The sequence below is a fragment of the Thamnophis sirtalis genome, unplaced genomic scaffold (assembly GCF_051295495.1).
Source record: "Thamnophis sirtalis isolate CommonGarterSnake01/CBP01778 unplaced genomic scaffold, rThaSir2_p1.2 scaffold_7, whole genome shotgun sequence".
Classification (NCBI taxonomy): Eukaryota; Metazoa; Chordata; class Lepidosauria; order Squamata; family Natricidae; genus Thamnophis; species Thamnophis sirtalis.
Window position 1 is genome coordinate 48,465,914 of NW_028261387.1, and position 27,339 is coordinate 48,493,252.

Sequence of the window (27,339 nt, forward strand, 5' to 3'; positions counted from 1 at the left end):
TCTGATTTGGGATAATTATCATACTCCGGCACAGGCATCCAGGTGCTGTCTATACCCCAAAACAACCTGTATGATTGCCAGGACCGTGTTCAGGCAGCTGGAGGGGGAGGGGCTGTGTGCCTTCTTCAGTGTTTCCCAGATGCTCAGCTAGTTGGCCGCCTCAGGCAGGCAGGTGCCAAATTGTTCTTGTTTTGGGTCAGCCTGAGCTCCAGCAAGGAGCTGCTGTGTACAATCTATTGTCTTTCCCCTCAAGAAAGGTTTGTTCACACACTGAGAATGGGTGACTCTGTCCTTCTATTAACAATACCCAAAACAGTAACTACTTTCATTCACTGCATATATAGAAAACTAATCAAGTTCTTTAATATCAAACCTGGAAAAGACTTTCTGGCCTACTCCGTTGAATTAAAGTACAATTTTGCATTCTCCTAACAAACATAAACGCAATACACCGGACCAGCTGATTTTAAACTATTGACACACCATTATACTGAATTCCAAATCATGACTCTCAGGTTTTCTCCAACGTGATATATCAAAAGCCTGGCTGTTGTGCTAAGAACAGGAGGAAAAAAAACAGACTAGAAAATCATTGGAAGGATAGTCCCCAAGCTTGTTGATAGTACAAAAAGGGACTGCTGAGATTTCCGCTTGTTACACAGAAAGAAAAGGAAAGTTAAAGAGCATAGGAATTTTAAAGTAGGTCAGAAGATTGCTACCAGTGACGTGCGGTGAGGTTTATGGCTGATGAGGCACTGATGTCATCACAATCTTTTTATTTAAATGCCTTTGTAATACAGGGGGTTTTAATAAAAGGATCCGCACTGTTCTGTCCCGTCCTTGCGCATTTTGAAGGGGTGGCGGGAAAGAGCGTATCGCCGAGGATCATATGCGGTGACCACCAGCGGCCAACAGCAACAACAAAAAGATATTTTTGTGGGGGAGCAAGGAGCCAAGGAGTTCCTTGTTGTGTTTTCCACAAGGGACGACAGTCCCTCTGGGGGGGGGGGGAAGAGAGAGATGATGATGATGATGACAATTAAGTATCAAAAGCCTTTTGAGTTTGACAATATAATACGTTATCCAAAATTATAAATAATCTTATTTTCAGATGCATTTTTTTTGCCATCTCTGTTATTTTCTTTTTAAAAAATCAGACTTGCTTCCAATTTGTGCCTTCTGGCAAACTACAATTTTCTTGGCAAGAGATCTAGCTTGCCTTTGCTTTCATCATAGGTCGGAGAAAGTTAGTTTGTTTCTTTCTTTCTTTCTTTCTTTCTTTCTTTCTTTCTTTCTTTCTTTCTTTCCCCATGATTTGTTTCCCTCTCTTTTCTCTCTCTCTCATTCTCCCCCTTCAGCTCTCTTTCATTTCTCTCTCCCTCTCCCCGTTCTCTCTCTAATTTGTTTCCCTCTCTTTTCCCTCTCTCTCATTCTCTCCTTCCAGCTCTCTCTCTCCCCCCCTTTTTCTTTTCATCTCTTCCTTGCACGTGCAAGCAAAATACTTTTCTGGGCTGGGATCACGGTGGTGGAGCAACTCCTTCCCCTGCCGCCACTGAGAAGTGAATACCTGGCTGCGTTGTGGAGAAGAGCCACGCTGTGTAGGAGACTCCTTAGCGAGCCATGGTCCCATTCCCCTCTTTCCTGAGCCAACATGAAGGGGACCACGGCATGCGCTGAACTGAGTCTAGCGCTAAGGAGTCTCCTGCACAGCCTGGCTCTTCTCCGCAGTGCAGCCAGGTATTCACTTCTCACTGGCGGCAGCGGAAGGTGTGGCTGTCCCCGCTGCCGTGATCCTGGGGTATTTTGCTTGCACGGGCAAGAAAGGGATGAAAGGGAAAAGGGGAGAAAGAGAGATAGATAGAGAGAAATGAAAGAGAGCTGGAAGGAGAGAATGGGAGAGAGGGAACAGAGAGGGAAACAAATCAGGGCTAAAATCACCCGCATCCTCCCTCCCTTCCTTTCCACAACCTTCCCCTGAAAGCTTTTTCCCAAATAATACCAGCAGCCATTTCATCTCCACCAAAGTAGATACATACACACACATGTGTGTGCCACACACACACACATATACACACGCAAATCAAACAATAAAATAAAATAAAATAAAAAATGGCAGAAATGGAGAAAGAAATGAGACCTCCAGAAAATAAAAGAAGCAGGAAGCCGGCTCATCCCGTAAAAAGGGAAATCAATGAAGCGATGAAGGTACGTCTCTACACTCCCCCTTTATTATCACTGTATCGCAAGCGAGAAGGGAAGAAAAAGGGAAGAGGGGTAGCGGTGGTACCGTTGAGTCACAGAAGGAACGAGCGCCCTCTACTATGAGGCAGGAGAACTGTGTGCCTCACCTACCTCAGGACTTTTTAGGCTTTTAAGCCTCACTTAACTCTGCTTGAGCAATCATAGATGAGACAAGCAGTTCTCCTGCCTCATAGTAGAGGACACTTTTTTTAGAGACTTATTTAAACAATTAAGCAGAGACATCCACAGTGAGGCAGCAGCTAGCTAGCCTCACCTCAGCACTTGCCTTTTTCCTTTTACCTTTTTTTTTCCTTTTCATGATGAGTGCGGTGAGGCTGTGCCTCACCTGACTGCACGCCACTGATTGCTACGCAATTTTGTAATTGCCCAGTATTAATTTACAAAGCTGCAAACAATGTTACATTGCTCCTTTGATCTCAAATAGTCTTCAAATTATTAGAATGGAGAAGAGGTAGACTCTACAGCATCAGTATTCTTTTTCCTTTTCCATCAAATTCCTACCTTCTCTGGATTCCCATACCATGCAGCTGGAAATATTTAGATTTTTTTTTTCTTTTCAAGGGGAAAAAAAAACTACAAAACCACAAAGCCTAGAATGAAATCTGAATGGCCCAGTTCATTTCCTTTTTGCCATTTTACTTAAACAGTAAATGTTTATTTGTTTTCCTGTGTCCCAGAAACAATTAGGGTACACAGGAATATCTACAGTTCACCAGCCAAATCCAATGGCCTTTGTCAATAGTTGCTTTTAGCTCCATCAACATTGCAGAGGATAAAGGATGCTGTTTTCAGAAGTCCTCCAGCCCAGAAAGGAGTCAATTATTCTGAATTTGTTCTCTTTGCTCTGCTTTTCAGACAGGGTGTACAAATTGGTAGACCAGCCTTTGTGAGATATCTGGTTTCCTTATGATCCCTTTCTTATAATACTGCCGAATTGAGCGGCTCAGCTTGTCGTAGTTCATGGCAGGCCGGTTCTTCCGGATTCCCCATAGCCGAGCCACCTGGGCAGAATCTTCAATCTTAAATATACCTAGACAGTAAATACGAGAAACAAAAATCCATTTATGTTGGCCATACCTGCCCTACCATCTTAGCGCTATTATACTTTGAATCAGAGGAATTATTAACAGAAAAGATAATAAAAAGAGGAATAAATGTTTGCAAGGAACCATAAAAAAGCAAACAAAAAATATATTTGGAGAAGCAAAATCTAAAGCACTATATTTTTAATGTTATTTATTATTGGATTTATAGCTTTGTTTATTGTTTATTCCAATCCTCAAATCAGCTAATACATTAGAAAATGCAGTGTATAAATCATAGCAATGTTCATATAATTCAAATCTAAATCTAAATTAAAACTGATCAGTAAAAAACATGGGAATCCTGACAAACCCATCCCATTGCTATTATACATATTGAGAGTAGCATTGGTCCTTCACAATTGAGAGCGGCCTGAATAAATTGCCTATTTGGGAGCTCTGATGGACACTTCTGGGCACTCTATTTCCCTCCTACCAGTTTTTCCCTTAAGTTTGCCCTTGGTGTTCTATGTCTTTCTCTCCCTCTTTTCCAGTTTTGGTAAGCTGTAGTGCAAACTAACCAAAGTTCTTAATATCTCAAAAAGAGAGCTGGAACAAGTGCAGCTTAAGCCCACAAAGAGGGTTCCCCTCCCCCCAGAATTTCCTGAGTGGGAGAGGTTCACAATTTCAAGCTATGGGGGGCTTTTGGAAGTTTGGAGGTGGCCGAAAGGGTAAAATGGATTTTCTGACACACTGAAGACACCAATCTCACACATGAAATTCCTCCCAACCTCAACTTTGTTTTGCCCCGGGCAGCGGTGTAATCCTCTGAAGTCTGCTACCGGTTCGGTGAGTCTACTACCGAGTGTGCACTTTGCACGCATGCGTGCCTGAGGCGTACCCACACAGCACTAAAAGAGGAACGTTTGAAGCCTTCCAGGTCTGCAAAGGTAAGTAGAACAGCGAGAGGGGTGGAATCCGCTGTACCATGCAATTTAGATTAGCTACAAAGCAGGAAATCCAATGATTCTAGCTAATATAAATCATGCATCACAGCTGATCATCACCGAGCTGATCGTCGGAAATCAGTTTGCCCAAACCAGCAGCATTTTTTACTACCAGTTCAGGCGAACTGGTCTGAACTGGTAGCATTTCACCCCTGCCTTTGGGGAATGTATGGAGTTTTTATATTTCAGAAGGCAGAGGTGGGCTCCTAATGGTTCAGACCGGTTGGGCCCAATAGGTAGTAATTTGGCCTGCCACATCCCCAAACTCGTTCTATTGGTAGCCCCGTAAGTGGCGCCATCTTGGTTTTTTGCTTCTGAGTGAACCGACAGTAGCAGAAGCCAGAATCAATCCCTGTCAGAAGGTAGAAAAGGACTTTCCCAGCTGTGGAGTCTTGGACTATCCAAATAAAGAATTTTCCTCCCATTTTCAGTATTAAATCAATATCACTGACCTTTTTCCTTATTGAGCCAACGAATGAAGCGACCATAGTTATGAGGCTTCAGCAAAAGCTCTTTCAAAAACTGCCATAGGTGAATGGGCTGGCCTGAGCAAGATGAATCGACCTCACTGTCTGTCCAGTTCTCTTCATTGCCTATAGTAAGGAAACACCCATCCAAATTAATTTTTAGAAAGCAATGTACTTTTTATTAGAAAAAGCAAGTTACTTTAGGCAGGAACAATAGCAGTGTCACCTAGCTTAACATTTTCTATTGCTAGAGAAAGTAGACTCGAGTAGCTTAATACCTATTGCATAGAGCTATTCTTGAATCCTCAGTTACTTGTATGAACCAAGCAGCTAAAGTTCCAAGAAAAATCAGTTATCAGGAACATGTTGAGCCTTCAGATTACAATATATTTTCTGTATATAAGCATTTGCCACATCAGTATTAATGCCCTACTTATTTCTAAGGCAATCAACAACTGTAATAGTCTAATTGGTCTAGAATGAAACCACCTAAAAGTCTTCCTTCATCATATGATCATCACACTGATTGAACACACTGGAAATATTCTTCTTTGTATTCCATCCAAAAAAATCAGATTTTTCTATGTCCAAGATTCAAAAAGAGAATCTCCTTATTCTTATATCTGGACTACAGTAAACGTTCATGTGGTAGGTACACCATTATGCCCTTTTTTTTTACAGTTTTCCACCAGTCCCCATAAATTTCCTTTTTTTTTCAGCAAGCTTTTAGCCTTGCAAATTTCTAATTTCATTTTGTGACATTTGCTTTTTTAAGCAATTGTTGTTGAAATATTTTAGTTTGCTCTGTTATCTTGTTGTTTCATTCTTTAAATCCCAAAGGAATACTAGCTCTGATTGAAGAGAAAATTACATTTCCCCACTCATTTCAAACATGGTACATTCCCCCGCTCTCCCTCTCCTCTCCCTCCCTCCCTCCCTCTTTTTCTCTCTCATTTCTCTATCTTTTTATCTCTCCATGTCTCTTTCTGCTACACTGTAAAATAATATATATAATAATGTAAAACCCACATACTAAAGGTGCATATTTCAGTCAATAACTGTCTGGTCTTAAAAGGACTGTACATTTTCATCTTTTGATCTAACAGTATCCAGACAATAAGCAGAACTAGAAGGCAACTGCTTCTACTGCAGAAATTGAAATCATATAGAATAGAATTCTTTATTGGCCAAGTGTGATTGGACACACAAGGAATTAGTCTCTAGTGCATAAACTCTCAATGTACATGCAAGCAATAAGTGATAAATCATGATCATGATATTATGTCATGTGCTTGTAATAAAGCAACATTTGGATTCTTGAATACATTTTTTATGCATTCCTATAGTTTCTTAGCTTTTTGACATTTCTATATCACTAAAGTATTTTTATTATTATAATAATTGATAATATAAAATAAAATCTATTTTATTTTTATTGTTAGCAACAGTTAGCTCACCACAGTAATGCAGCTCCCCGGGAGCAGTTTTTTCTTTCATCCAGGCAGCTGGAAAGCAAACATAACATGAAAAGTTAATCTAATGGATTCTGACAGGCTGAATTTCCCCACTTTTCCCCATTCTTGAGGTCCCTTCAACAGTGCTTAAAGAAAGCCAATAGCTCATATAACTGGAAAGGCTGCAAAGGCCAAAACCTTACTCTGTAGCACACTCACCATTCTACCTCAAACTGAGTAGCACCAAACTGTTACAAAGATCTGCTGAAGCATGAGGCTGAACACTGGGACAATATCCCAAAAAAATAGCACAAGCAAAATGCTAATGATTTGTTTTCTTGTTTTCCAGCAGTAGTTTGGAAGTACCAAAATCCCTCTATTGCTCTTACTACCAAAGTAGCTTTTGAAGAATTTGTTCATTGTTTGTTTCCCAATTCTCTTATTAAGTACCTGACTTCCAAATGTCCAGATGAGCATGCAAAACATCACCACACGATGGAGAACGTTGACGGAACCCTTCTTCTGTCATGTCACACAGCTCCTTCCCAGACAAGTCTTGGAATGATTTTCCAATCTGGGGCAATCGGTATTGGTGTTCTGTCCATAAGATCCACTTCTGGACATTTCCTGGACTCCAGTCTGCAGGGTCTACAAAAATATCCCAATGTATATATAAATATATTTATATTCTAGAGAGTGTGCACATTGCTTCACTCATAATTCATCTTTAGAGCAAATGTTCTAAGAAAATATTCCAGGTGACCATCATTGTAAATGCCTCCACTTTTTGATACTTTCATAGTTCTGATACGTCAGCCAACATACAGTTATCATATCAATGTCTTCTGCTAAGGTTTTAAAGCAGTATTTAAAATGTTAAGCAGTAATAAATCTATCACTGGAATTGCCAAACAACAGTCAATAACATCCAAACAATCTCCTGAAGAATAGTGCACATTGGCTATGGCAATAGGTCTGGTGTCAGCATCCTACATTAACAAGGACAATCTGGGGCTGATAAGGGCTGATGATAGCAGCCATGTTAGTCTTTATTTTTCTTGTTTTCAGAAATGTTCTAATAATTGAAGAGGTAAAACAAGCAGGTTGGCTTTTGTGTAGACAGTTTGCTTTTATATTTGTGTTGGCAGCATTTAGATCCTGCCTACAGTGTACTGGGAACATTTGCCTGGCAAAAAAAAAAACCCACACTGCAGCTGGAAGAACTAGAAGAGAAGTCTGATATGCTATGCTATCCAACTTCATCGCAACTGAAGTTCATGAACTGTAATTTCCTCTATATTGATTGAATTAGAAAGGGCACTGTCCTCCTTTAGTATGCAACATTTGGAAACCTCAACCTAAATGAAAAACTTCTTGTCACCACCTCAGATGACCAACTCTTAAGAGTTCCTCAAGTTTGGATACGGTATCGTTAAATTGACCAATCTAAAATCTAGGCTGAAGCCTACTTTGCTTTCAAAACGAAATCTTCAATTCTGAGTAGAGTAGATCATTAGATCAAAGCACCACCCAGCACTTTTGCCGATGCTATTTCTTCTTTGTTTATATTAACTTTGCCCCTCCATTATGGCCTTTATGAAGAATGCAACATCCTGCATGATCCAAAAGCTGATCAGTATCAGACTGGTCAGTAATCAGAAGAGGCAATCATCAGGTAAAATGTCCCTTGGCTCCCTTACCCTGAAATAAAGTGAGAGGAATCCCAACCTCCAATGGTCTCTCATCCTGATATTCCAGTATTGAAGGGTTGGTGTACTATAATGTGTTCTAAAATAAGAAATTTCACTGGTCATGCCTAGGACAGGAGTTGGATGCTCATTAAGTACCCATAGATGCATCCAAATGCATATATGTAAACGAAGCATTTGGTACCTGGAAATGATGAATAAAGTGAACAAAGCATTGTTCACTTTATTGTTTCATTAATTCATGGCATGGTTTAAGGTGTATGACAGGGCTCTATTCTCCTCTAGATATTTCTGGTCTTCAAGTTCTATTATTCACAGCCATCATGATTGAGGGTCCAGCGCTATCTAGACAATTCCAAAGCTGGTTGCACCCTTCCATAGTTTGACTCAATTCATCCAAATGTTAACTGCTTTTCCTTTAGCTCCTGGCAGCATGGCAGCATGGTTAATGATGAATTATAATAGGATCACACCTGAAAAAAGACTCAGCTTTTGAGAAAGGCTTGTTTCAAATTTCTAAAACTTATCCAAACAAAGAATGCAAACCGCATCTTGTGTTTTAATATTTTTCCACTTCCTGGTCCTAACACTCAGCCAGGTTTTGCCCTTTCTAATCAGAGCTCTGCCATTTCTCCTAAAACAGTATTGAGTACTGCTTGAGAAGTCTAATAGAGATTTCTGTTATATGCAAATCGTATTTAAATGAAAAATCCATTGACAGTCTTTGTAACACAACAGCCAATATGTTTGTTTCTTTGCTCCAACTATGTCAAATCTTTTTATTTCCAAAATACTTGAGCTTTGATAACCAGCCTACATAACAAGTAAATAAATAAGGTTGAAAGTTTATTTGATCCTCACACGCATCAACTCCACTTATACTGGGGCTTACATTCCTAATGTCAGGACAAAAGGCATATTAATAAAGACTTTTCTAACAGGCTAATGAATATATTATGGTATAAGTTAACTTGTTTACTCCATCAAATGCATTTTGTGATTCATAGTATCTTATACAATAACAAAATGGTTAGTCTTTAAGGTGCCACAAAATGTTTCATTATTTTTGCTGGAAAGAAAACAACATGATAGTCTGAAAGGAGTTTGAAACCCACCAACGACAGGCAAAGAATATTGCCAGTTGTTGGCAAATGACACAACAGCCTTACTAGTTTTGCAATGTAAGGTTATGCCTCTACATATACAGTTTTTATTTTGTGGGCTAAGCAGTGCCAAATATAAGAAGAATAGGCCTGTGGTACTCACCAGCGGCAATGTTGAGCAGCTTGCAAGCTGTTTCAATGTCCTTGAGCACTTCACCCACCACCATTGTCTGCACCTGCTCCAAGGAGTGCTCCTCAAGGTGAAGGCTAGCCTGATAATCCATCTCAGAGGTAAGGCTCAATCCTTGACTGTCAATGATAGGGCACTGCTCAGGTTCCTTACGCACTTCCGTCCTGCTTCCTTGATGGTTGTGTTGTTGAGTTTCACCCAAACTCTTTGGGACCCAATTGCTGTCATCTGGGTAGAGCATATTAAAGTACTGCAGGCAATAGGTGGGAAGGGTTTGCTCAGGTGTAGCAGGGGGACTTGGGCTGTCAAGGGACTGCCAGCTTGGGCTGTCAGGAGCTTGAGCAAGAGGTAGCTTCTCCAGGCCAGAAAAGAGTACAGGATCCTGCAGGGTGACCCGACCATGCGGCAGAGCAACTACACCTTGGCCAGCACTGCCCATCACTCTGTGCAAGTTTTCCTCCAGATCTACCATCAAAGGAGAGAGAAGAAAAGAAGGGGGGTGGAAACATATGCCTCAGTCAGAAGGGATGGTTTGATAATAATTTCTGCATTTCTGCCCAGTGATCAGGCACAATGGAGGAAAGCTAAGCCTGTTAAAGGAAAAGAAACCACCAAAGAGTTATTCTATGGTCAAAGAGACCCCTTGATGAAAACAGGTTAAATAGCTCTTCAAGGGCCCAGGCAACTCTTCCCTTCTGGGTCACTGGGTAATAAGAGGGCAAGGGAAGGAATCATGATAGGAAGGGGAAAAGCAAAGGCAGGAAAGAACACAACTGGGGATAAATTTCTGGAGAATGAAGTAAGTCTCTCTCTCTCTAGTTTCCAAAGGGCAAAGGCTAAGAAAGGAAGACGGCTGTAAAACTCATACTAATAGTTCTTGCGTGGAATAGAAAATCAAAGATGAGTAAATATGAAATTGGGGCTCCATATAAACATTCAGAGATGGGGTGGGAGTCTTTATGCATATACTGTATGTGAATAAATGGGGAGAGCAATGCAATAAATAAACATTGATGCATATCGTTATTCATTAATCACCTTCACCTTCATTATTCACAGGTTTATCCCTTGTAAAGTGATAGCTTCAAAGAAAGACCAGATTGTTTTTAAAGAACAATATTTCACATCTGCAGAAATGTTGATAGCCCATACCACAAGTGCATTTACTGTTATTATCTCCCCCCCCCCATATGATTGTATAAAATGTCATTAGTCTCTGGATTTCTTTCTTTAAATCATACATAACCCAGGACTTTACAAGAGCACAGACAATGTGAAAGGAAATGCCACTGCACTGTCACTCTTAGACTTTTCAGAATGACAGATGTGAAAGGAAATTTGGAGATCTTCTAGTCTAACCCCCTACTCAAGTAGAAGATCCTATACCTTTTCAGATAAATAGCTTGTCCAATCTCTTATAAAAAACCTCCAGTGATGGAGGCAAATGCTTCACCTTTTCTGTGTCCAAGGCAACAGAGAAAGGTTTCTCCTTTATTCAGATGAAAGGCAATTCCAACTTACATGAATGTAGTATTTGCAGAAGTTAAATTGACCAACATCTAAAACTATGACTAAAATGTTGAGGGTGGCACACAAATTTAAGGCAAGGCAATTGTTGATCTCTCAGATATTATACAGAATTTCTCACTTCTTCTTTTGGCTAGGTGTTTTTTCTCCCAGTTTGTTTAATGGGAAAAACTGGAGATAAAATATCAATGAGTATCATTTACTAAAGATTATATTAGCTTATAACAAATACATTATATTTGTCCTAACCCAAGCAACACCCCCACCCGGCTATTTGTTTTTGGTGACATTCTCATAGACATTAGGTTTAAGCTGAGCCTAAACTTCAGAATATTTGCATTTACCATCCCCATTGAGTCAGAATAATTCCAGTTCAGTGTGTGTATTATGAATCAGGCAGAGTTTCACACAATTAGTTGGATGCACACTAGAAACCACTGTAAGCTTTAATATTCACCATCCTTCGCCCCACACCATCCAAACTAACACATATAGCTTGGATTTATCTTTAAATGAAATTAACCAAGATTACAATACCAACATTCTGTTGAAATAGCAGGTTGGGCATCACCACCATGAGTCCACTATCCTGAAAATATTTTCACAAATATTTTTGGGTAGGCAATGCACTGTCTTTTAATATTCTAGATACACAACTGACTCAATGCAAAAGCAAAGAGATGTGATGCAGCCAACTTCATCTTTGATCTGTTACACTCTGAAATCATATTATTTCAACTTGTCTTCATTTTAATCTTTCATCCTTTCCATCTTTCTTTGGTGCTGGAAAGTGGCCTGGGCTCAGCAGAGTGGTAGATGAACTTGCTGGATTTTCATGACAACCTTTGCAGCTGTCATGAACCAAACAGAAAGCCCGAGAGCTTAAAGTGTGTTGGGTGGGAATGACAGGAGAGGGGAGGCAGTCCCTCTGAAATGAGAGTGCAGTTAAAAGGCTGCTGTTGGGGACATCATGCTGGAAAGTAGAAGCTCAAGTAGGTGGCTCACAAACACCTTCTTTCCATAGGTATTTTTCTAACGCTACATAGAAGCTCAAACTGAATAAATGATTCCCTTCCCACCACTCACCCATCCAATATTTTGGAACACCACATATCCCAGAAATACCTTGCTGATCTCAAAACTGAACTGGGTTAACACTTGGGTAGGAGACCATGAATAAAGTGCAGAATTATAACCTAGTCCAGAAAATCAAGAGTAAATTCCTTCCACATGTTTACTTAAAAAACTTTGTGGATGAATCCTTGTCGTCATCAAGAATTGAGCTCGAACTGGAATGTAGTCATTCTAGTTAATTAACAAAGGGTGAACATAGCAGTAAGCAAAGCAAAGGTAATCTACCCAGTGGTGTGGAGGAGTCAAAAAAGTCAAGACTCTAGTTGTTGCCATATTATAAAAACCTTGCATTTTGGTGCATGCGCCAATGCTGAACAGAGAAGGCTTTGATGCAGTGGCCGTAGCCCCTCTCTTGATCTTTCTGATCCCTTCCATATATGCCACTGAAAGTACATGTACATTTCAAATTCCATGCTTCTGGTCTCCAGTAGTCCAGGCCCTTGGCAACAATCCAATACAAACGGACTAGTGTGCATTAGAAAGCTTGTTTCATTCTCTCTACACGAATGCAAGTACAAAACATTTAGCTGTGAGTAAGACAGTTAATTCAATAAGAAATAGTTCTAAAAAGACCTGTATAGAAATACCCTGACATTATACTAGCTAAAGTTAGCACATTCAGTCAATACTTGGAACACAGTGTAGTTTTGTTTTCTACGGTTGCATATTATCTGACTATGATAATTAACCCATGAAATCAATATTCACAGCCTACCTAAAATGTACGGTAATTGTTTTTAATGAAATGGATTATCTGATTAACCTTTAAAATCAGAATTATGTTGAGGAAATAAAAAGTAATAGTAGACTACAATGAAGAAGCTACTGTTTTAAAAATTATCACAGCTGTAGATCTTTAGACGTCTGGATCTTCTTGAGAACATTGTACTGAATAAGAACAGCCTAACCTCTGCAAAGCACATTCTCTGTTTCTTCACTGCACAAGAAGTGCAAGTTAGTTACAACATGGACAAAGATTTTTAATTACCAGGCATTTCAAACACATCAATTGAAAATCAAGAGCAGATGCTCAAAGAGGGGTACAGTTCAGTGGCACAGGCAGAGAATATTGACCTTTGGAGAATTCTCAGTGAAAATACAGCTCGACTTATGACCACAATGGAGCCCAGAATTTTTGTTGCTAAGTGAGAAATTTGTTAATTGAGTTTTGCTCCATTTTAGGACTTTTCTTGCCACATTTGTTAAATTAATCACTGCAATTGTTAAATTAGTAACATGGTTGTTAAGTGAATCTGGATTTCCCATTGACTTTGCTTGTCAGAAGGTCGCAAAATATAATCACAGAACCCCAGAACACTGCAACGGTCATAAATCGTCCAGAATGCAGCCGCGCGAGCGATCGTGGGTGCACCTCGGTACACCCACATTACACCTATCCTCCGCGAGCTGCACTGGTTACCGATCAGTCTCCGGATACGCTTCAAGGTGCTAGTCGTCACTTATAAAGCCCTTCATGGTATTGGACCTGGGTACTTGAGAGACCGCCTGCTGCCAATTACCTCCCAAAGACCCATTAGATCACACAGGGCTGGCCTCCTCCGGGTTCCGTCTACCAGCCAATGCCATCTGGCTACTACCTGGGGGAGGGCCTTCTCTGTGGCAGCTCCGGCCCTTTAGAACGAACTCCCCGCAGAGATTCGGAGCCTCACATCTCTGCAAGCCTTCCGAAAAGCCGTTAAAACCTGGCTGTGTTGGCAGGCCTGGGATTGATGAGTTCCCTTCCCCTCTTGATTTGTGTGGCTGTTGGTTATTTTTAAATGCTTGTATTTGTAGTTTTTGTGTTTCCCTTTCCCTCCTTGGGTTTGTGCGCCACCCTGAGTCCCGCTGGGAATAGGGCGGCATATAAATAAAACGAAACCTAAACCTAATATAAACCAGTTGTCAAGCATCTGAATTTTGATCATGTGACCATGAGCATACTGCAAGGATCATAAGTGTCAAAAATGGTCATAAGTCACTTATTTCAGTGCCATTCCCAGCCTTCCGTAAAGCCGTTAAGACCTGGTTGTTCCGGCAGGCCTGGGGCTGTTGATGGATATCCAGCCTCCGCTTAGATGTAATGGATGATGTGAATTTTTAATATTGTACTTTTCTATTTTTAAATATAAACTGTTTCTGTCTTGCTGTGAGCCGCCCAGAGTCCCGATGGGAGTGGGCATACAAATTTTAATAAACCTTAAACCTTAAACCATTATAACATTGCGGGACATGGTGGCTCAGGGGCTAAGACACAATCAGAAAGGTTGGCAGTTTGGCAGTTCAAATCCCTAGCTCTGTGTAACGGAGTGAGCTCCTGTTACTTGTCTCAGCTTTTGCCAACCTAGCAGTTCAAAAGCATGTAATGCAAGTAGAAAAATAGGAAGGTGGTGGGAAGGTAACAGTGTTCTGTGGCCTTCGGTGTTTAGTTATACCGGCCACATGACCAAGGAGAACATCTTCGGACAGCACTGGCTCTTCAGCTTTGAAATGGAAATGAGCACTGCCTCCTAGAGTTGGGAACGACTAGCACATATGTGCGAGGGGAACCTTTACCTTTACCTAACTTCAAACAATCACTAAATGAACTGTTATAAGTCAAGGACTAGCTGTATTGGTTGCAGGACTTTAAACAGAAATCCTTCCAATCACCTGCTATAAGGTTGTTTAGCTCAGGGGTACAAAACTTTGGTGTGCAGGAGTGTCTATGCTCAACCTTCAGGGCCTGCTGGAGTTTGTACTTCCACAGGAAGGTGGAGTCAAGATGTAACGATGAAGGTAATCATGACTTTGATTTAATATATTTTAAATTTGTTGGGCAGCTTGTATACAATACATATTCTATTGATTAAATCATGACATCTGTCTGGATTCCAGAAGTGCACCTTCTCTGTAACAGCACCTGCCCTCTGAAATAAGGTCTTTCCTGGAATTTAAAAGTTCCCACTTACTGGTATTTTTAAGGCCCCTAAAGATCCAGCAGTTTACCCATGCCTTTGGCGAGGATGATCAATACCCCTTTCCCTGGAAGTATCCTTTCCCTGGAGTTAGGTGGGAAATGGAGATTTTACAGTATCCCTCTCCTGCCATGCCTACCAAGCCACGCCCACCAAGCCATGCCACACCCACCAACTCATGCCCACAGAACTGGTAGTAAAAAAAATTGAATCCCATCACTGATTCTAGTTCTCAAAAGTGTGCAGAACAAAGTGTGCTGCTAGAGCAGGGGTGTCAAACTCGCATCAACACGGCTGTGTCATGTGATGTATCGTAATTTCTTTCCCCTTCATTAAACTGGGTGTAAGTGTGGCTAGCACATGATGCATCTGGCCCGGGGGCTGTGAGTTTGATACCCCTGGGCTAGATAAATAGTTCTGCTCAAAAGCCTTCATGCTCCTCGTGAATAGAATGCTCTGAACCTCAGGTCTCTATCAGCATGCATTGTTTGAAAGGTTGATGTGCAGGTGGCATTTTGAGTTTTTCTGAACAGGATGTGGACGCTGAGCATGGTAAGTGATAGAGAGGGGCCAACTGGCAGCTGCATCCCTGTGAATGTCAAGTCCTCAAAACATTTCACATGGTATTTCTTTGTTACCTCTTTTGCTTGTGGTCAAGGCAGGAGCATGATCTAATCCCACTTCCAAGCAAACCCCCACTGTCATAATTTGGCAAATGTCTTTCTTAGGATTCAGGACTTGCAAGCTGTTACCAAATTCCCTTTTGTTCTGGAAGCCATATGGGGGCTGGATTTGCGCAAGATTTATTGAAGCCTTAATTTAATCCAGAACAAATAACTAGAGATTTGGAATTGGGCAATATCGCTCTGGGAAACATAAGAGGCACAAACCCCTTCCCACTGGGTATCCCTAACATTTAAGTTTATACAAAAAAAGCAAAATGTTCACAGTTGTCATTGCCACTGCATATTCTTTAGTCTACAAAAAGCTACCTAAGTTTATAACATGTCTTATTAGAAAATATGTATAGTCATAGAGGTACCAAAAATGATGTATTTGGATAAACTGGTCATCAAATCCAAATCCATATTGCAAAGTATAACTATACGGTGTCTTAACTGGTATCTATTTGCCCAACATCCCCTCAATCAATCAATAGATCAGTGCATCCTTCCTTATAACATTGATACTGCATCAATAACTCAGAATACACCAAGTGATGCTTAATTTCACTGACTATGCACTGCAATGTCCTCCGTTCATTTCATTTACTTTTCATTTTTTCTCCTCCCTTTATTAATTCATCTTGTGCTATTTGTATTGTGGTTTAATATGTCTAATTGATTTGAGGAAGATTACCCCAGATGTTGCTGAAGTACAATTTGCAGCATTTTTCAACTTTGGCCACGTTGGCTAGAGAAGTACTGGAAGACTTAAGGGAAACTATTTATAGCAATGTTGCTGCTATAAAGCCGGAGTAAAAATAATAATAATTTGTTTAGTGCTTAGTGTTATATAAAGTCAAATCTCCTTAATACATTGTATTATATTGTATTGTATTTTACTTGAATTTATTTTATCTTTTTTTAATTTAATTTTTATAATGCCAGAAGCCAGCAATCTTCAGAGGCATTTCAGTTAATATGTTTGCATCAAACATGAAATATGAGCTAACAGAGTTCTTGCAGAACAATAAGCAGTTCATTCAACAAAGGGTATATTCTTCTTGCAAACCAAATACTCGAGAAAAATCTATTTGCTGCCCTGTTTAGTGGCATTTTAGCCAAAGCACACAAATCCAACCCAGGCAGATAGGTAGGCAGACCCACTGTAATCCAGTTCCCAAGTCAGCAATTGCAACCTAGATGGCAAACTATCAAGTGGAAGAAGGAGGAAAGACGCTTTGGATGACTAAAGCGTAAACCTGGCACTACATGTCAGGGAACATATGCATCTGTCATGTGGGGATGGTTGCACAGATGTTCCATTTATATTTCTGCAAATGTAATGATCTTGCTAGGGGGTACTCAAATAGCAAAGCTCAGAACAGGAAGTTGGATCAACCAATCAGCACATAGGACATGCACCTCTGTACAGTTGGGATCTGTAGCCATCTGTAACCTACATATCTCCCATCTGCAGCCATCGGCAACCTATGCTTACCCATCAACCCCTTTTCAGTATATCTATCCAGTGATGCCTATGTGCAGTTGCAGGCAATTCTAAATTGGTTTAAGGGGGTAAGATTAAAGCTTTGAGGGACTGAGTCTTGGCACCACATATCTCATGTTTTGCGAGTGAGTGGGAAGGAGGCTACATCTGATTCTGAAAGTCCTTGAGGCCTGGGAAAAAAACTAAGCCAGGAGGAATGATATATCTAGGTTATGGGAGTGAAAAGTCTAAATAAGCTCAGAATAAAATATACTGTATTCTAAGGGTGGAGACCTTTGTTTGGTTTTCTCTGGGTTTGGCATATATTCTTTGCTGCCAGTGTTTATGGGATAGGTGGAGATCTGGTTACCTGCTCCAAACAAGGTGGTTTACTTAAACAGCAAACTCAAGAGAATCTAAAGCAATAAATTCCCTTTCAAAGCCAACTCAACAGCTGTTTTAACATATCAAACACCCAGAAAACACATTGGCAGCAAAACTCAGAGCCCATATGTATAAATCATGAATCACCCAAATCAAGGAGACACATAATTCACACATTCTTCCTTTCCACGATTTCCCTTCTTTGTTTCCATATAACTTTTCTCCTTTCTGCAACATTATTTTCTCTCAAAACCTCATTAAAAGTTAATAACACGATCACACTAATTATATGCTCCCTGAATTCCCAAACAATTCAAAATAATACAACATATAATGTTGATTGAAATAAAATAAAACCCAAACACATATTAATTATAATGTATCGATTACCAGGAACAGAACAAATGGGAACAATCTGTCTTTGACATCTATCCAGAAAAAAAACTGGTTTTCACAAATTATTTCACCAAGGGGGAAATCTAGGTTTCAGGATGAGGCTCTTGTATGATGAAAAGACAGGGCTCTATGTTCTCACCCCTTTTTCCTTATAACGCTGAGGCAAATTTTACCTCATGAAAAATATAGCTTGCTTAATTCTAGTTTAAGCAGCCACAGTGTATTAAACCACACAAACCATAATTTGCAAAATACAATGAACCAAATTCATTACGCTCTAAAATGATAAATCATAAGCAAGCCTTGCTTTGGCTCAGCAAAACATGTAAACAGAAACATATTATTTTTTCCTCTCTGACCCTTTTATTAGGGCTGACTGCAGTGGTGGGATTCAAATTTTTTAACTACCGGTTCTATGAGCGTGGCTTAGTGGGCATGGTGTGGCTTGGTGGGTGTGGCACGGGAAGGATACTGTAAAATCTCCATTCCCTCCCCACCCCAGGGGAAGGTTACTGCAAAATCTCCATTTCCTCCCAATCAGCTTGGACTCGGGAGGCAGAGAATAGATGAGGGCAGGTCCAGTCAGAGGTGGTATTTACCGGTTCTCTGAAGTACTCAAAATTTCTGCTATTGGTTCTCCAGAACTGGTCAGAACCTGCTGAATATCACCTCTGCTTGCCTGATCTGAAACACTGGGTTGAGTTAGTTCAATGTAATTTTTAAAAGGGTGGCTGCCTATGTGCAAAGCCCTCCTGAACTATTGAACCAATTTGGAAGTATTTAATAATTCAAATTTAACTTTCTGGTTCAATTCAATGTTTGATTCAATTTCTAGATGTGATCAAGTTGCTACTGAATTTCCATATTAAAGCTTACATAACTCTACTTTTTATTCATATCACCTCTCTTTTTTTATCTCGTGAGCATAGTAGCACATATATCATTACTAGTACTTATATCAGGAACATCAGGTGTCAATGCATGCTACATATGAGATCTCATTACTAACCCTACAGATGCAATCTGATTCCATGGGGTTTAACCAAACACTGATTAATCATGAAATCATTTTTCCTTGTACTTCCTCATTGTCAGTCCCACCACTTTGGACAGAGGTTGAGACTAAAGTCAAGTCATCTTATATGCAAATTAACTATTTTGAGGTTCAGTCTTGTGTAACAAGAAAATGCAATGGCAATGATGTTAGGAGACCATAATGTTACACCAAAATGATGGATAGAATTTGGAAACAGACACAAAGATCAGTATCCTGAACATCTCATGTTTTATTTTGTAAAAAAATAAAGACTTGTGGAAAATTCAATGCTAGAATGGAGAAGTTATTAAACTTCCAAAAATAAATTTTGTTTAGATATTGTAATTGAGCAAATAGTTCAAATCTACCTAGAATTTTACGTAAATGCTTTTTATATAGTATAACAATACTCTGTTCTAACAGTTATTAATATTAGACCTGATGCACTGATTATTATTTACTTATTTACTGCATGTATCTTTCATCTTTTTTTATAACACCCACAAAAAAGAGTACTTCTTTTCTGAAGTCTGTCATGCATGGGAGTTTCTCTTAATACAGTATTATTCCTATCATAGTGTAATAGAGGAAGGAGAAAATAAAGTCTAGAAAAATATCCAGAGAGCTTCATGAATGAATGGAGTAGGGCCGTGGTATTAAACACTTGATCTTCATAATTCCTATGCTTTTCAATCACCAATTAAGGCAAGCTGAGCTGGGGACAAGGGACAGCCACAAAACGTGCCTTTTACGATGCAATCTCTTATTGTGAGCTTCCTTTCCAGAGGGCTTCTGACAAGAATCTGCTTCAGTGGTGAATTACTACCGGTTCGGCCGAACCTGTAGTGGTATGGTGGCCTGAGTTGCTGGAACCATCAGTGGCCCAGGCCTGCCACGCCCCCAAATCGGTTTCCCGGTCACTGCCGCCACCATCTTGTTTTTGAGTTCTGTGCATGCGCAGAACAATTTTAATTGAACTATGCATGTGTGCAGACATACAAAGTGTGTGCACGAGCGAACCAGAAGTAAAGAACCAGCTCTGATCTGCTTCCAATGTCTTTCCAGACAAAATAATTTATTTTAAGTGATGATCAAAATCTATTATAAGCAAGCCTACATTATGCTGTGTTCTAATGTAGCTGATAGGAATGGCTTGCTTGATTCTAATTTCCCATGTTTATTTCTACATTATAACCTTTCTAACATTCTTTATGCAAAACTATATTTTTTACAATATAGTATAGTCTTTATTGTCATTGCACAAAATAAATACAATGAAATTGGTTATATTCATTTAGATTCAGAAATACATACATACATACATACATACATACATACATACATACATACATACATACATACATGAATTCCTGTTTTCTATGCTGTGATATGCGCCAAAGTATTTCTATTCACATTCTTTATTGCTGTCCTGACTTTCCCAATGAAGAAAAAAAAGTCCACCATGTTTAAACCACAAAAATATTATTAGATTTCAGTAAAGAGTGACAGAAAAACACCTCTAAGGGGCTCTGTGGCCCTAAACTAATTTTTCTGAATGTACTTCTTTTGCAGGCAGAGTCCTATGGGTAATTTCCAGTAAACATTTTTTTCAAACTGTATCTCTGGCTTAACATGCATGTAAAAAAACTCACTTTAGGTACAGTTATGACATATCATTTGGAGGAAGATATTTCAGACATATCTTTAGATGAGGTACTGAGGAACAGTTATCTCTAAGTGAAACATATAATATATCTATTACTCTAATTTAAAGTAACAGTAAAGAGGGATATAATTTGAATATCATATTTAAACAGGATGAAATGCAAACTGTCTTGACTCACCAATTTGTAATTTTATTTACATAGTTAGACACATATTGTTCTTACATAAAGGTCAAAAAGAAAAAAAACTTTCAGAAGGGAGGGGTGGAGGAAGGTAGAAAGAAGGAAGGAAGGAAGGAAGGTTTCTACACAGAATTATTTTTTTAAATTCTGTGCAACCAACTGTATGCAAAATCTGAGGACAAGGAATCTTCAATCTTGAAATGTTACCTCAAAGTAAAATTATAAATTATCTCTTGTCAACTCATCATTTCCTTTTCTGCTATGAAGAATCTTTTTGCTTAATATTTTCCTCAGTTGAGATCTGTAAAGTTTTTAAAAAGAAAGATTAAAAACTAAGACAATCTAATGTAAAGTAAGAAAGAAAAAAGAAATCAAAGAGAAAACTAGAAATGCAAGTAAGGGGGAGGAGATATAGAGAAGTGGCTTCTGATATTCTTCACAGCAATTATAACTACAATTATATGTTAACCTCTCTCTGTACAGTTATAATGTTAAGGCAGTGCTGGCTGTAGAATTCTGGGAGTTGAAGTCCACAAGTCTTAAAGTTGCCAAGTTTGGGAACCACTATGTTAAGGTAATAGGTGAACCTCCAGAAATTATTGGACTCCAGTAAATCCCAGCCAATACCATTAAAGGTCTGGAGTGATGGAATTATAGCCTAATGATTAAGAGGGCTCCCAAACTCTGTTCTAACATCTGATGGTTACAATAATTATCTACATAACCTGAGTAACGATAGGACTAGAAGAAAGTAGCAATATGATTAAAGCATTGTTAAAATGTGCTGATAACATTGTCTCGTTGCTCTTTGGTTATCCACAAAATGTACTCTATAGAAGTGTTCCCAACCTCAGTAACTTTAAAATGAGCGGCCAGGGATGCTGGCTTGGAAATTCTGGGAGTTGAAGTCTACTCATGGTAAAGATGCTGAGGTTGAGAAACACTGCTGTACTGTGTTACAAATAAACTAAACAAAAATGAGGCAAGGAAGCAGTGCAAAATAGCAAAACCCACTAGTAAGCTGATAAAGTTCTACTTCAAGCTATCATATTGATGTACTGGACATGCTACATTTGCCTTCTCACCCCCAGAATAATGTAAGCTAAAAATGAAACGCATTTGGTTCCATCATCTGAAGTCAATACCTCATGAATGCCACTCAAGGGTTTCTCTACACATTTATCAGTTAATTAGTTCTGATTCTACTGTATGATTCTTGCTGTTGGGCACCATCCCTCTGTTTGCACAATCCACTTAGCCATGACTAACTTTTAAGTTTTAACTTTATTTTCTGGCTTCACTTAACACCCTAAAAAGAATTTGGCTAGGCTTGAGTTCAGTGTGTCTTGAGATCAGAACCTTTAACAATCTATAGGAAAAAATGACCCTCAACTATACCCCCTTTTGGACATCCTGCCAAATTGTTTTCCAACGCAGAGCATGCTTTTAAAGTGTCACCTGGGAATATGATCTGCTTGTTCTACTTCACTGCTCTGGCCTAAATTCCCATTCAGTTGATCCACAGAGAACTGAAAATGTGTCAAATATCTGGCATGGACAGGTTCTTTTCATACCTGTTTATTATTCAGCTCTGATAGATCCTTTTATGTATAGTCAATATAAACAAATATCTTAAAGGTTTTAAATTCCACAAAAAAGCACCAAATTTGATTGTTTGACCCATATTTTATGCTGTGGATCTGTTCAGATTTTAAGTCCAGTCCCATATAGAATTGTCATATTTTGTCCTTATTGTAGACAATTTGTAATTTTCTTTTACTGTTTTCCACAAAGCCCAGATAGTTTTTTTAAAAAGAGTCCAAACAATGAAACTATTAATTAAACTTGATTCCATTAGCAAATAGTTTGATTTAGGATGAATTGTACAGTGAAGCTCCATAAGTAGGAATATGCAGATTGCAGCACTGCTAGAAGCCCAGGAGAAAGAAGCATAGGAAGTCTGTGACTTAAAATCTGACAGGTCTTCTGGGCTTTTTAAACTTTAAAGAAAAAAACAGGCACAAAAACCAATGCAGTATATAAATACGGATAATTCTAAATCCAAATTGCTTTTGGCACAACAGGAAACAAATTGAGAAGAAGGGTTTTTAAAAGATACCAAATTGAAGAAATGTATGCCTAACCAGTTATGTTCAGTTCTTTTAAAAATGAATACATAATTTTTCAGCCATGAAAAGCAGTTAAATACAATTAGGACTAGAACAAGACTGAATAAAATAACTACCTCACATAAAAAATATAAATCCCAAATATTGGGGAGAAATATAGTGGACATCTGATTGTTTCTTGGTCCCTTTCTTGTGTTGAGAATATCTGGCATGGCAATATAGATACATCTATATATTACTATGGCTTTAAAGTATGGGAAAGGGCTTTTCCTACATCTTTCACTGATGCAGCTTCCCTTTCCTCTTTGTTCATCCTATTCAGTGGTTCCCAAACTTGGCAACTTTAAGACTTGTGGACTTCAACTCCCAGAGAGTTGGCTGGAGAATTCTGGGAGTTGAAGTCCACAAGTCTTAAAGTTGCCAAGTTTGGGAACCACTGATCCTATTCTTCTTCTTCTCACACTTTATAAAATTTCTTCAGAGTTACTCAGAGCTTTACCATTTATCTAGATCTGAAATGGAAAAATATTTTTCAGTCCGGTCTATTGTCCATATAGCAAACATTTTCATTTTAAATTTTTACCCATCCACCCCAAATCTAGGAGTTATAGTCTTTCTGTAGAACACATCTAAAGATCCTAATATGTCATATTGGACTTAAAAATAGTGCTGTCCACCTTGTTTTATCTGACAAAGTGTGAATATTTTGAGTACCAAAGATTGCATCCTATGCTTATAGGACGGTATTGCACCTTGGTTCAAAATGGAATATTATTTCAGTTGTCCAAATACCAGATTTTTGTGTGAGGTTTGAGATACACAGAAAGAGTTTTGCCTATATACTTGTATTGCTCTATAGTAGAAATTCAACACCTACTGCAGCCAATGTACCTATTTCCATCACAGATTAAACATTACATTGTGATTTGACTTCATTGGCATTGTGAATTCACATATCTTGAAGAGCCCAACTACCTTTCTAAGATCAGAATGTTCCTTTTGTTGACATAATGTGGGATGCAAGATCTCCTTCATAAAGTGTCAAAGGCCAAAAGACATGTTAAGTCTTTGAGAACTGTCCCTGGTTCTGATACACATCTATTCAAAGCAAACTTGGACAACCATATTTATAATTGGAGGTTTAGAAATATAATTACTCACAGCTGTGTTAACTTACATTATTCATAAGAAAATGCTGATAAGAAAAGTAAGATGTGAACTTTTGAAATGGAACTAAGGTAAAGGTATAGTTAAAGGTTCCCCTTGCACATATGTGCTAGTTGTTCCTGACTCTAGGGGGCAGTGCTCATCTCCGTTTCAAAGTTGAAGAGCCAGCGCTGTCTGAACATGTCTCCATGGTCATGTGGCCAGCCTGGCTAAATGCCAAAGGTGCACAGAACGCTGTTAGCTTCCCACCAAAGATGGTCCCTAGTTTTCTACTTGCATTTTTACATGCTTTTGAACTGCTAGGTTGGCAGAAGCTGGGACAAGTAACGGGGGCTCACTCTGTTACGCGGTGCTAGGGATTTGAACTACCGAACTGCCGACCTTTCTGATCAACAAGCTAAGTGTCTTAGCCACTGACTCACTGTGTCTCTTATTTTTTAAATAGTCACATCTGATTGCTTCTCTTAAGAAGTGAGGTGCACTTTACTTCAGACTCATTAACACATCAGACTGGAAAGTCATAATTCAAGACATTAATAGATATAATATTGTTGATACTGTAGCTTCTTCATCATTATTTTATTTGTAAAATGTTTGCAATTCCCCACAAAATATTTAAGGAACAACTCTTAAGAACCTATACTATCTCCCCTCAAAGCAGCTATCTCAGAGAGCTGGCAGTATTGACCTCACTTGTACTAGGAAAACTGAGGAAAGGATTTTTGTATAAGGAGAGAATTGATTTCAAATTTGTAGATATTCACAAGCCCCAAGTATTAAATAATTTTGCTTTTTTAAAAAAAAACTCAGCTAAAATATATGCAACCCAATGGGTGAAAAATCATTTCATCGTGTTGCTAAAATTTCTTACTCTTTGTAACTACAGAACCATAACAATGTTAATAATACCAAACCACTTACTCTTATAATATATACTATGTTGTTCACAATCCAGCTTATTAAATACATTATGCCCAGAATTACATGGAAAAAAAACAAAAGGAATCCTTAAAACAATATAGTATTCTATATGAATAAAAGGAAGATTCATCATACAGCATTTACAAGAATAACCGTGAATAGAATGACATACTGAATCATTCACTGATGTACTTTTATATTCCCCTTGTCCCAGCTGTACTATTATTTATTGGTATTGCTTATTGTTGTCATTACTAAGATGCAAAGATGAATAGCTTTGGGCAGAAGACTGATATTCTCACAGCTACCTAGAATGAGTCCATATGTCCATTTTACAGATGGAGTATTGAGATTTGCTGAATATTATCCAATATGCTCACTCTGAAAACTGATTGAAGCTTTGATCTTCAAAACATTCACATAATCAAAGAACAAAATATTTTGCTACTGCAGTATTTTTAATGGCAATGGTTACGTTTCATATCTAATATAAAGTTAAGAAGTCACCAAAATTTTGTGGAGAAAAAAAGCAAACATACTTTTCATAATTATGTCCTTCAAGGTATCTGCCAGGGAACCATTCCTGGGACCATTCCTTTGCATGTTCTCACCTTTATGTCTCTCCAGGATTTCATTCTCAATTCTCAGTTGATCACCTAATCTCCCACCAAAGAAGTTCTCTATGTTCATTTTCCAGAAATTATCACTATGTGTTTGAAGAAATGTTCATGTTGCCTTAGCTCTTCAGTCCTATCTCTAGATCAGAGAAGGTGGCAACCAACATCCAGAAATTCACCTGGATTGTTGCTGAGATGCATGGATGATGGCATCCCCTATTTTAAGTTGGCTTTGATGTTCATATGCCTTTGCATACATAAGTCTCCATGTCCCAAGGTCAGATTGCCCTCTCTCCACCTGCACTCTATTGATTACCTCTGAGACAAAAACAGTATGGGGAGTGGTTGAAGTGTCAACTGAACATAAACCTGTGCATGCCCCAGATGGGCAGCAGAGCTTGATGTTCTCCTCAAAATGCTGAGAAGCCCCTATTTCAAAACTCTTTTCCCTCTCCTGGGAAGCCTCTTGCCCCACAAGGATCCTGGATCCATGAGAAATGGTTGAGAAGGATTTGGCAGGTGAGCTGTCATTTGTGTTTCACTAACCAAGCATAACCACAGAAAGAAAAATAAGCATGATGCCAATTTGCTTGTGGTTTGAGGGTGGGAAATGGGAAGTTACTCGCATGAGCAGTGGGGAGCAAAATATATTGCAAAATGCAAGTTTAGTGGGTATCTTCCACCGCTTAGCAGTCACTATTTTTGTGCTTAGTTATTACAGGTAGATATCTGTTAAGGGGGAAACAGTTTTTTAATGTTCTATTATAACATATCTATTCCTTTCAAGCCACATGGTACCACAGCTGATTCCATCATAGTAGATGGATGACATCCTGAGATCAGTATAGTTAGTACAATCTAGAGGGAGATATTGTACCCCAGCCTTTGAATTTGAATCTCAGCTATCATTCAATAGAAATCTAACATGGAAAGATGCAAAAGAAATAATAAAACTATTCCTGGCTAAGCAGAAACAATGGACAAAAGAGGTGTCTGTTTCAATATAACTTCTGTAATACAGTATATAAGGCAACTACCTCAAAGTGCATATTATTGGATCTGCATATTAATGCAGCAAACATGATCCCATAATGTAATGGCATGTCAGTACTGAATTAGCTCTACCTGAATAGGCACTAATGAACTACAGATTTGTGCCTAGCTATACCACGTCAGCAAAGCTGTAAGAAAAGGATTATTCATTCAACTTGAAAAGGTTGTTGAATATTCCAGGATTACTTCAGTGAATTGTTCTCTAATTGCAAAAAATGAAGAAGAAGAAAAAAACCACTCCGCTAGCTGGTGTTCGGTGTTAGTGAAGATTTTGAACTCATAAGGATTGGCCAACAAATCTTAAAATATTTACCTTCTCCTTGAATGGAGAGAAGACACAGGAATTTTTGGAATAATGAAGAGGTCTGCTTCTTAAATCTATAAATTAGAAACTTCCACACTTACCCTTTAGATGTCCAGAGAAGTATCAATTACCACCAGCAGCATCAATCCAATAGTGAGGCAAATGCTCCAGCCAACCTTAAGTGCCTTCACTGAGCATGAAGTGGTCAAAGGAGAGAGAATGGAATAGCCAAGGGAGTTGATTAAGGTGCTTAAAAGAGCTAAAGCTATGCTTTATCCCTGCACCTGAACCCAAGTATTGCATGCAAGAAGTGAAATGCTCAAAGACGTATTAAACCTGCAAAGGAAAGATACCCTCATAAGTACCTGCTGCACACTAAGGGATACAGGCAGGCAGAGAAACTACAATGGAGAACGAATATAAGAAAAAAATGCATTCATCTAATCAGCATCTTTAAAAAGCTATGCACCAAGCTGTAGCTGAATACAAGGAATGCAGTGTTCAG

At 38.9% G+C, this 27,339-nt stretch overlaps 1 protein-coding gene across 3 annotated transcripts; it reads right to left on the reverse strand.

Annotated features, from left to right (window-relative positions):
- Positions 1 to 339: 339 nt before the first annotated feature.
- On the reverse strand, positions 340 to 27,339 carry SPDEF (SAM pointed domain containing ETS transcription factor). Of its 3 annotated transcripts, none has more exons than XM_014051756.2 (6): positions 26,936 to 27,339; positions 9,188 to 9,679; positions 6,663 to 6,860; positions 6,216 to 6,263; positions 4,744 to 4,884; positions 340 to 3,292 (listed from the first exon to the last, which is right to left on the reverse strand). In XM_014051756.2, the coding sequence occupies exons 2-6, from the start codon at positions 9,651 to 9,653 to the stop codon at positions 3,114 to 3,116; spliced, it is 1,032 nt and encodes a 343-aa protein (XP_013907231.2). In that variant the 5' UTR covers positions 9,654 to 9,679; positions 26,936 to 27,339; the 3' UTR covers positions 340 to 3,113. The 3 variants fall into 3 exon arrangements, with proteins under 3 accessions (XP_013907231.2, XP_013907230.2, XP_087576063.1); XM_014051755.2 differs by lacking the exon at positions 26,936 to 27,339 and adding an exon at positions 25,472 to 26,572; XM_087719937.1 differs by lacking the exon at positions 26,936 to 27,339 and adding an exon at positions 25,400 to 25,470.

Coding starts and splice junctions, on each gene's coding strand:
- SPDEF (XM_014051755.2), bottom strand. CDS start 25,550: ATGAACATAGAGAACTTCTTTGGTGGGAGATTAGGTGATCAACTGAGA. Junction 6,264..6,662: donor TCTGGACATTTGGAAGTCAG/GTACTTAATAAG, acceptor TTTGCTTTCCAG/CTGCCTGGATGAAAGAAAAA. Junction 4,885..6,215: donor CGGGGAGCTGCATTACTGTG/GTGAGCTAACTG, acceptor TCCTTACTATAG/GCAATGAAGAGAACTGGACA.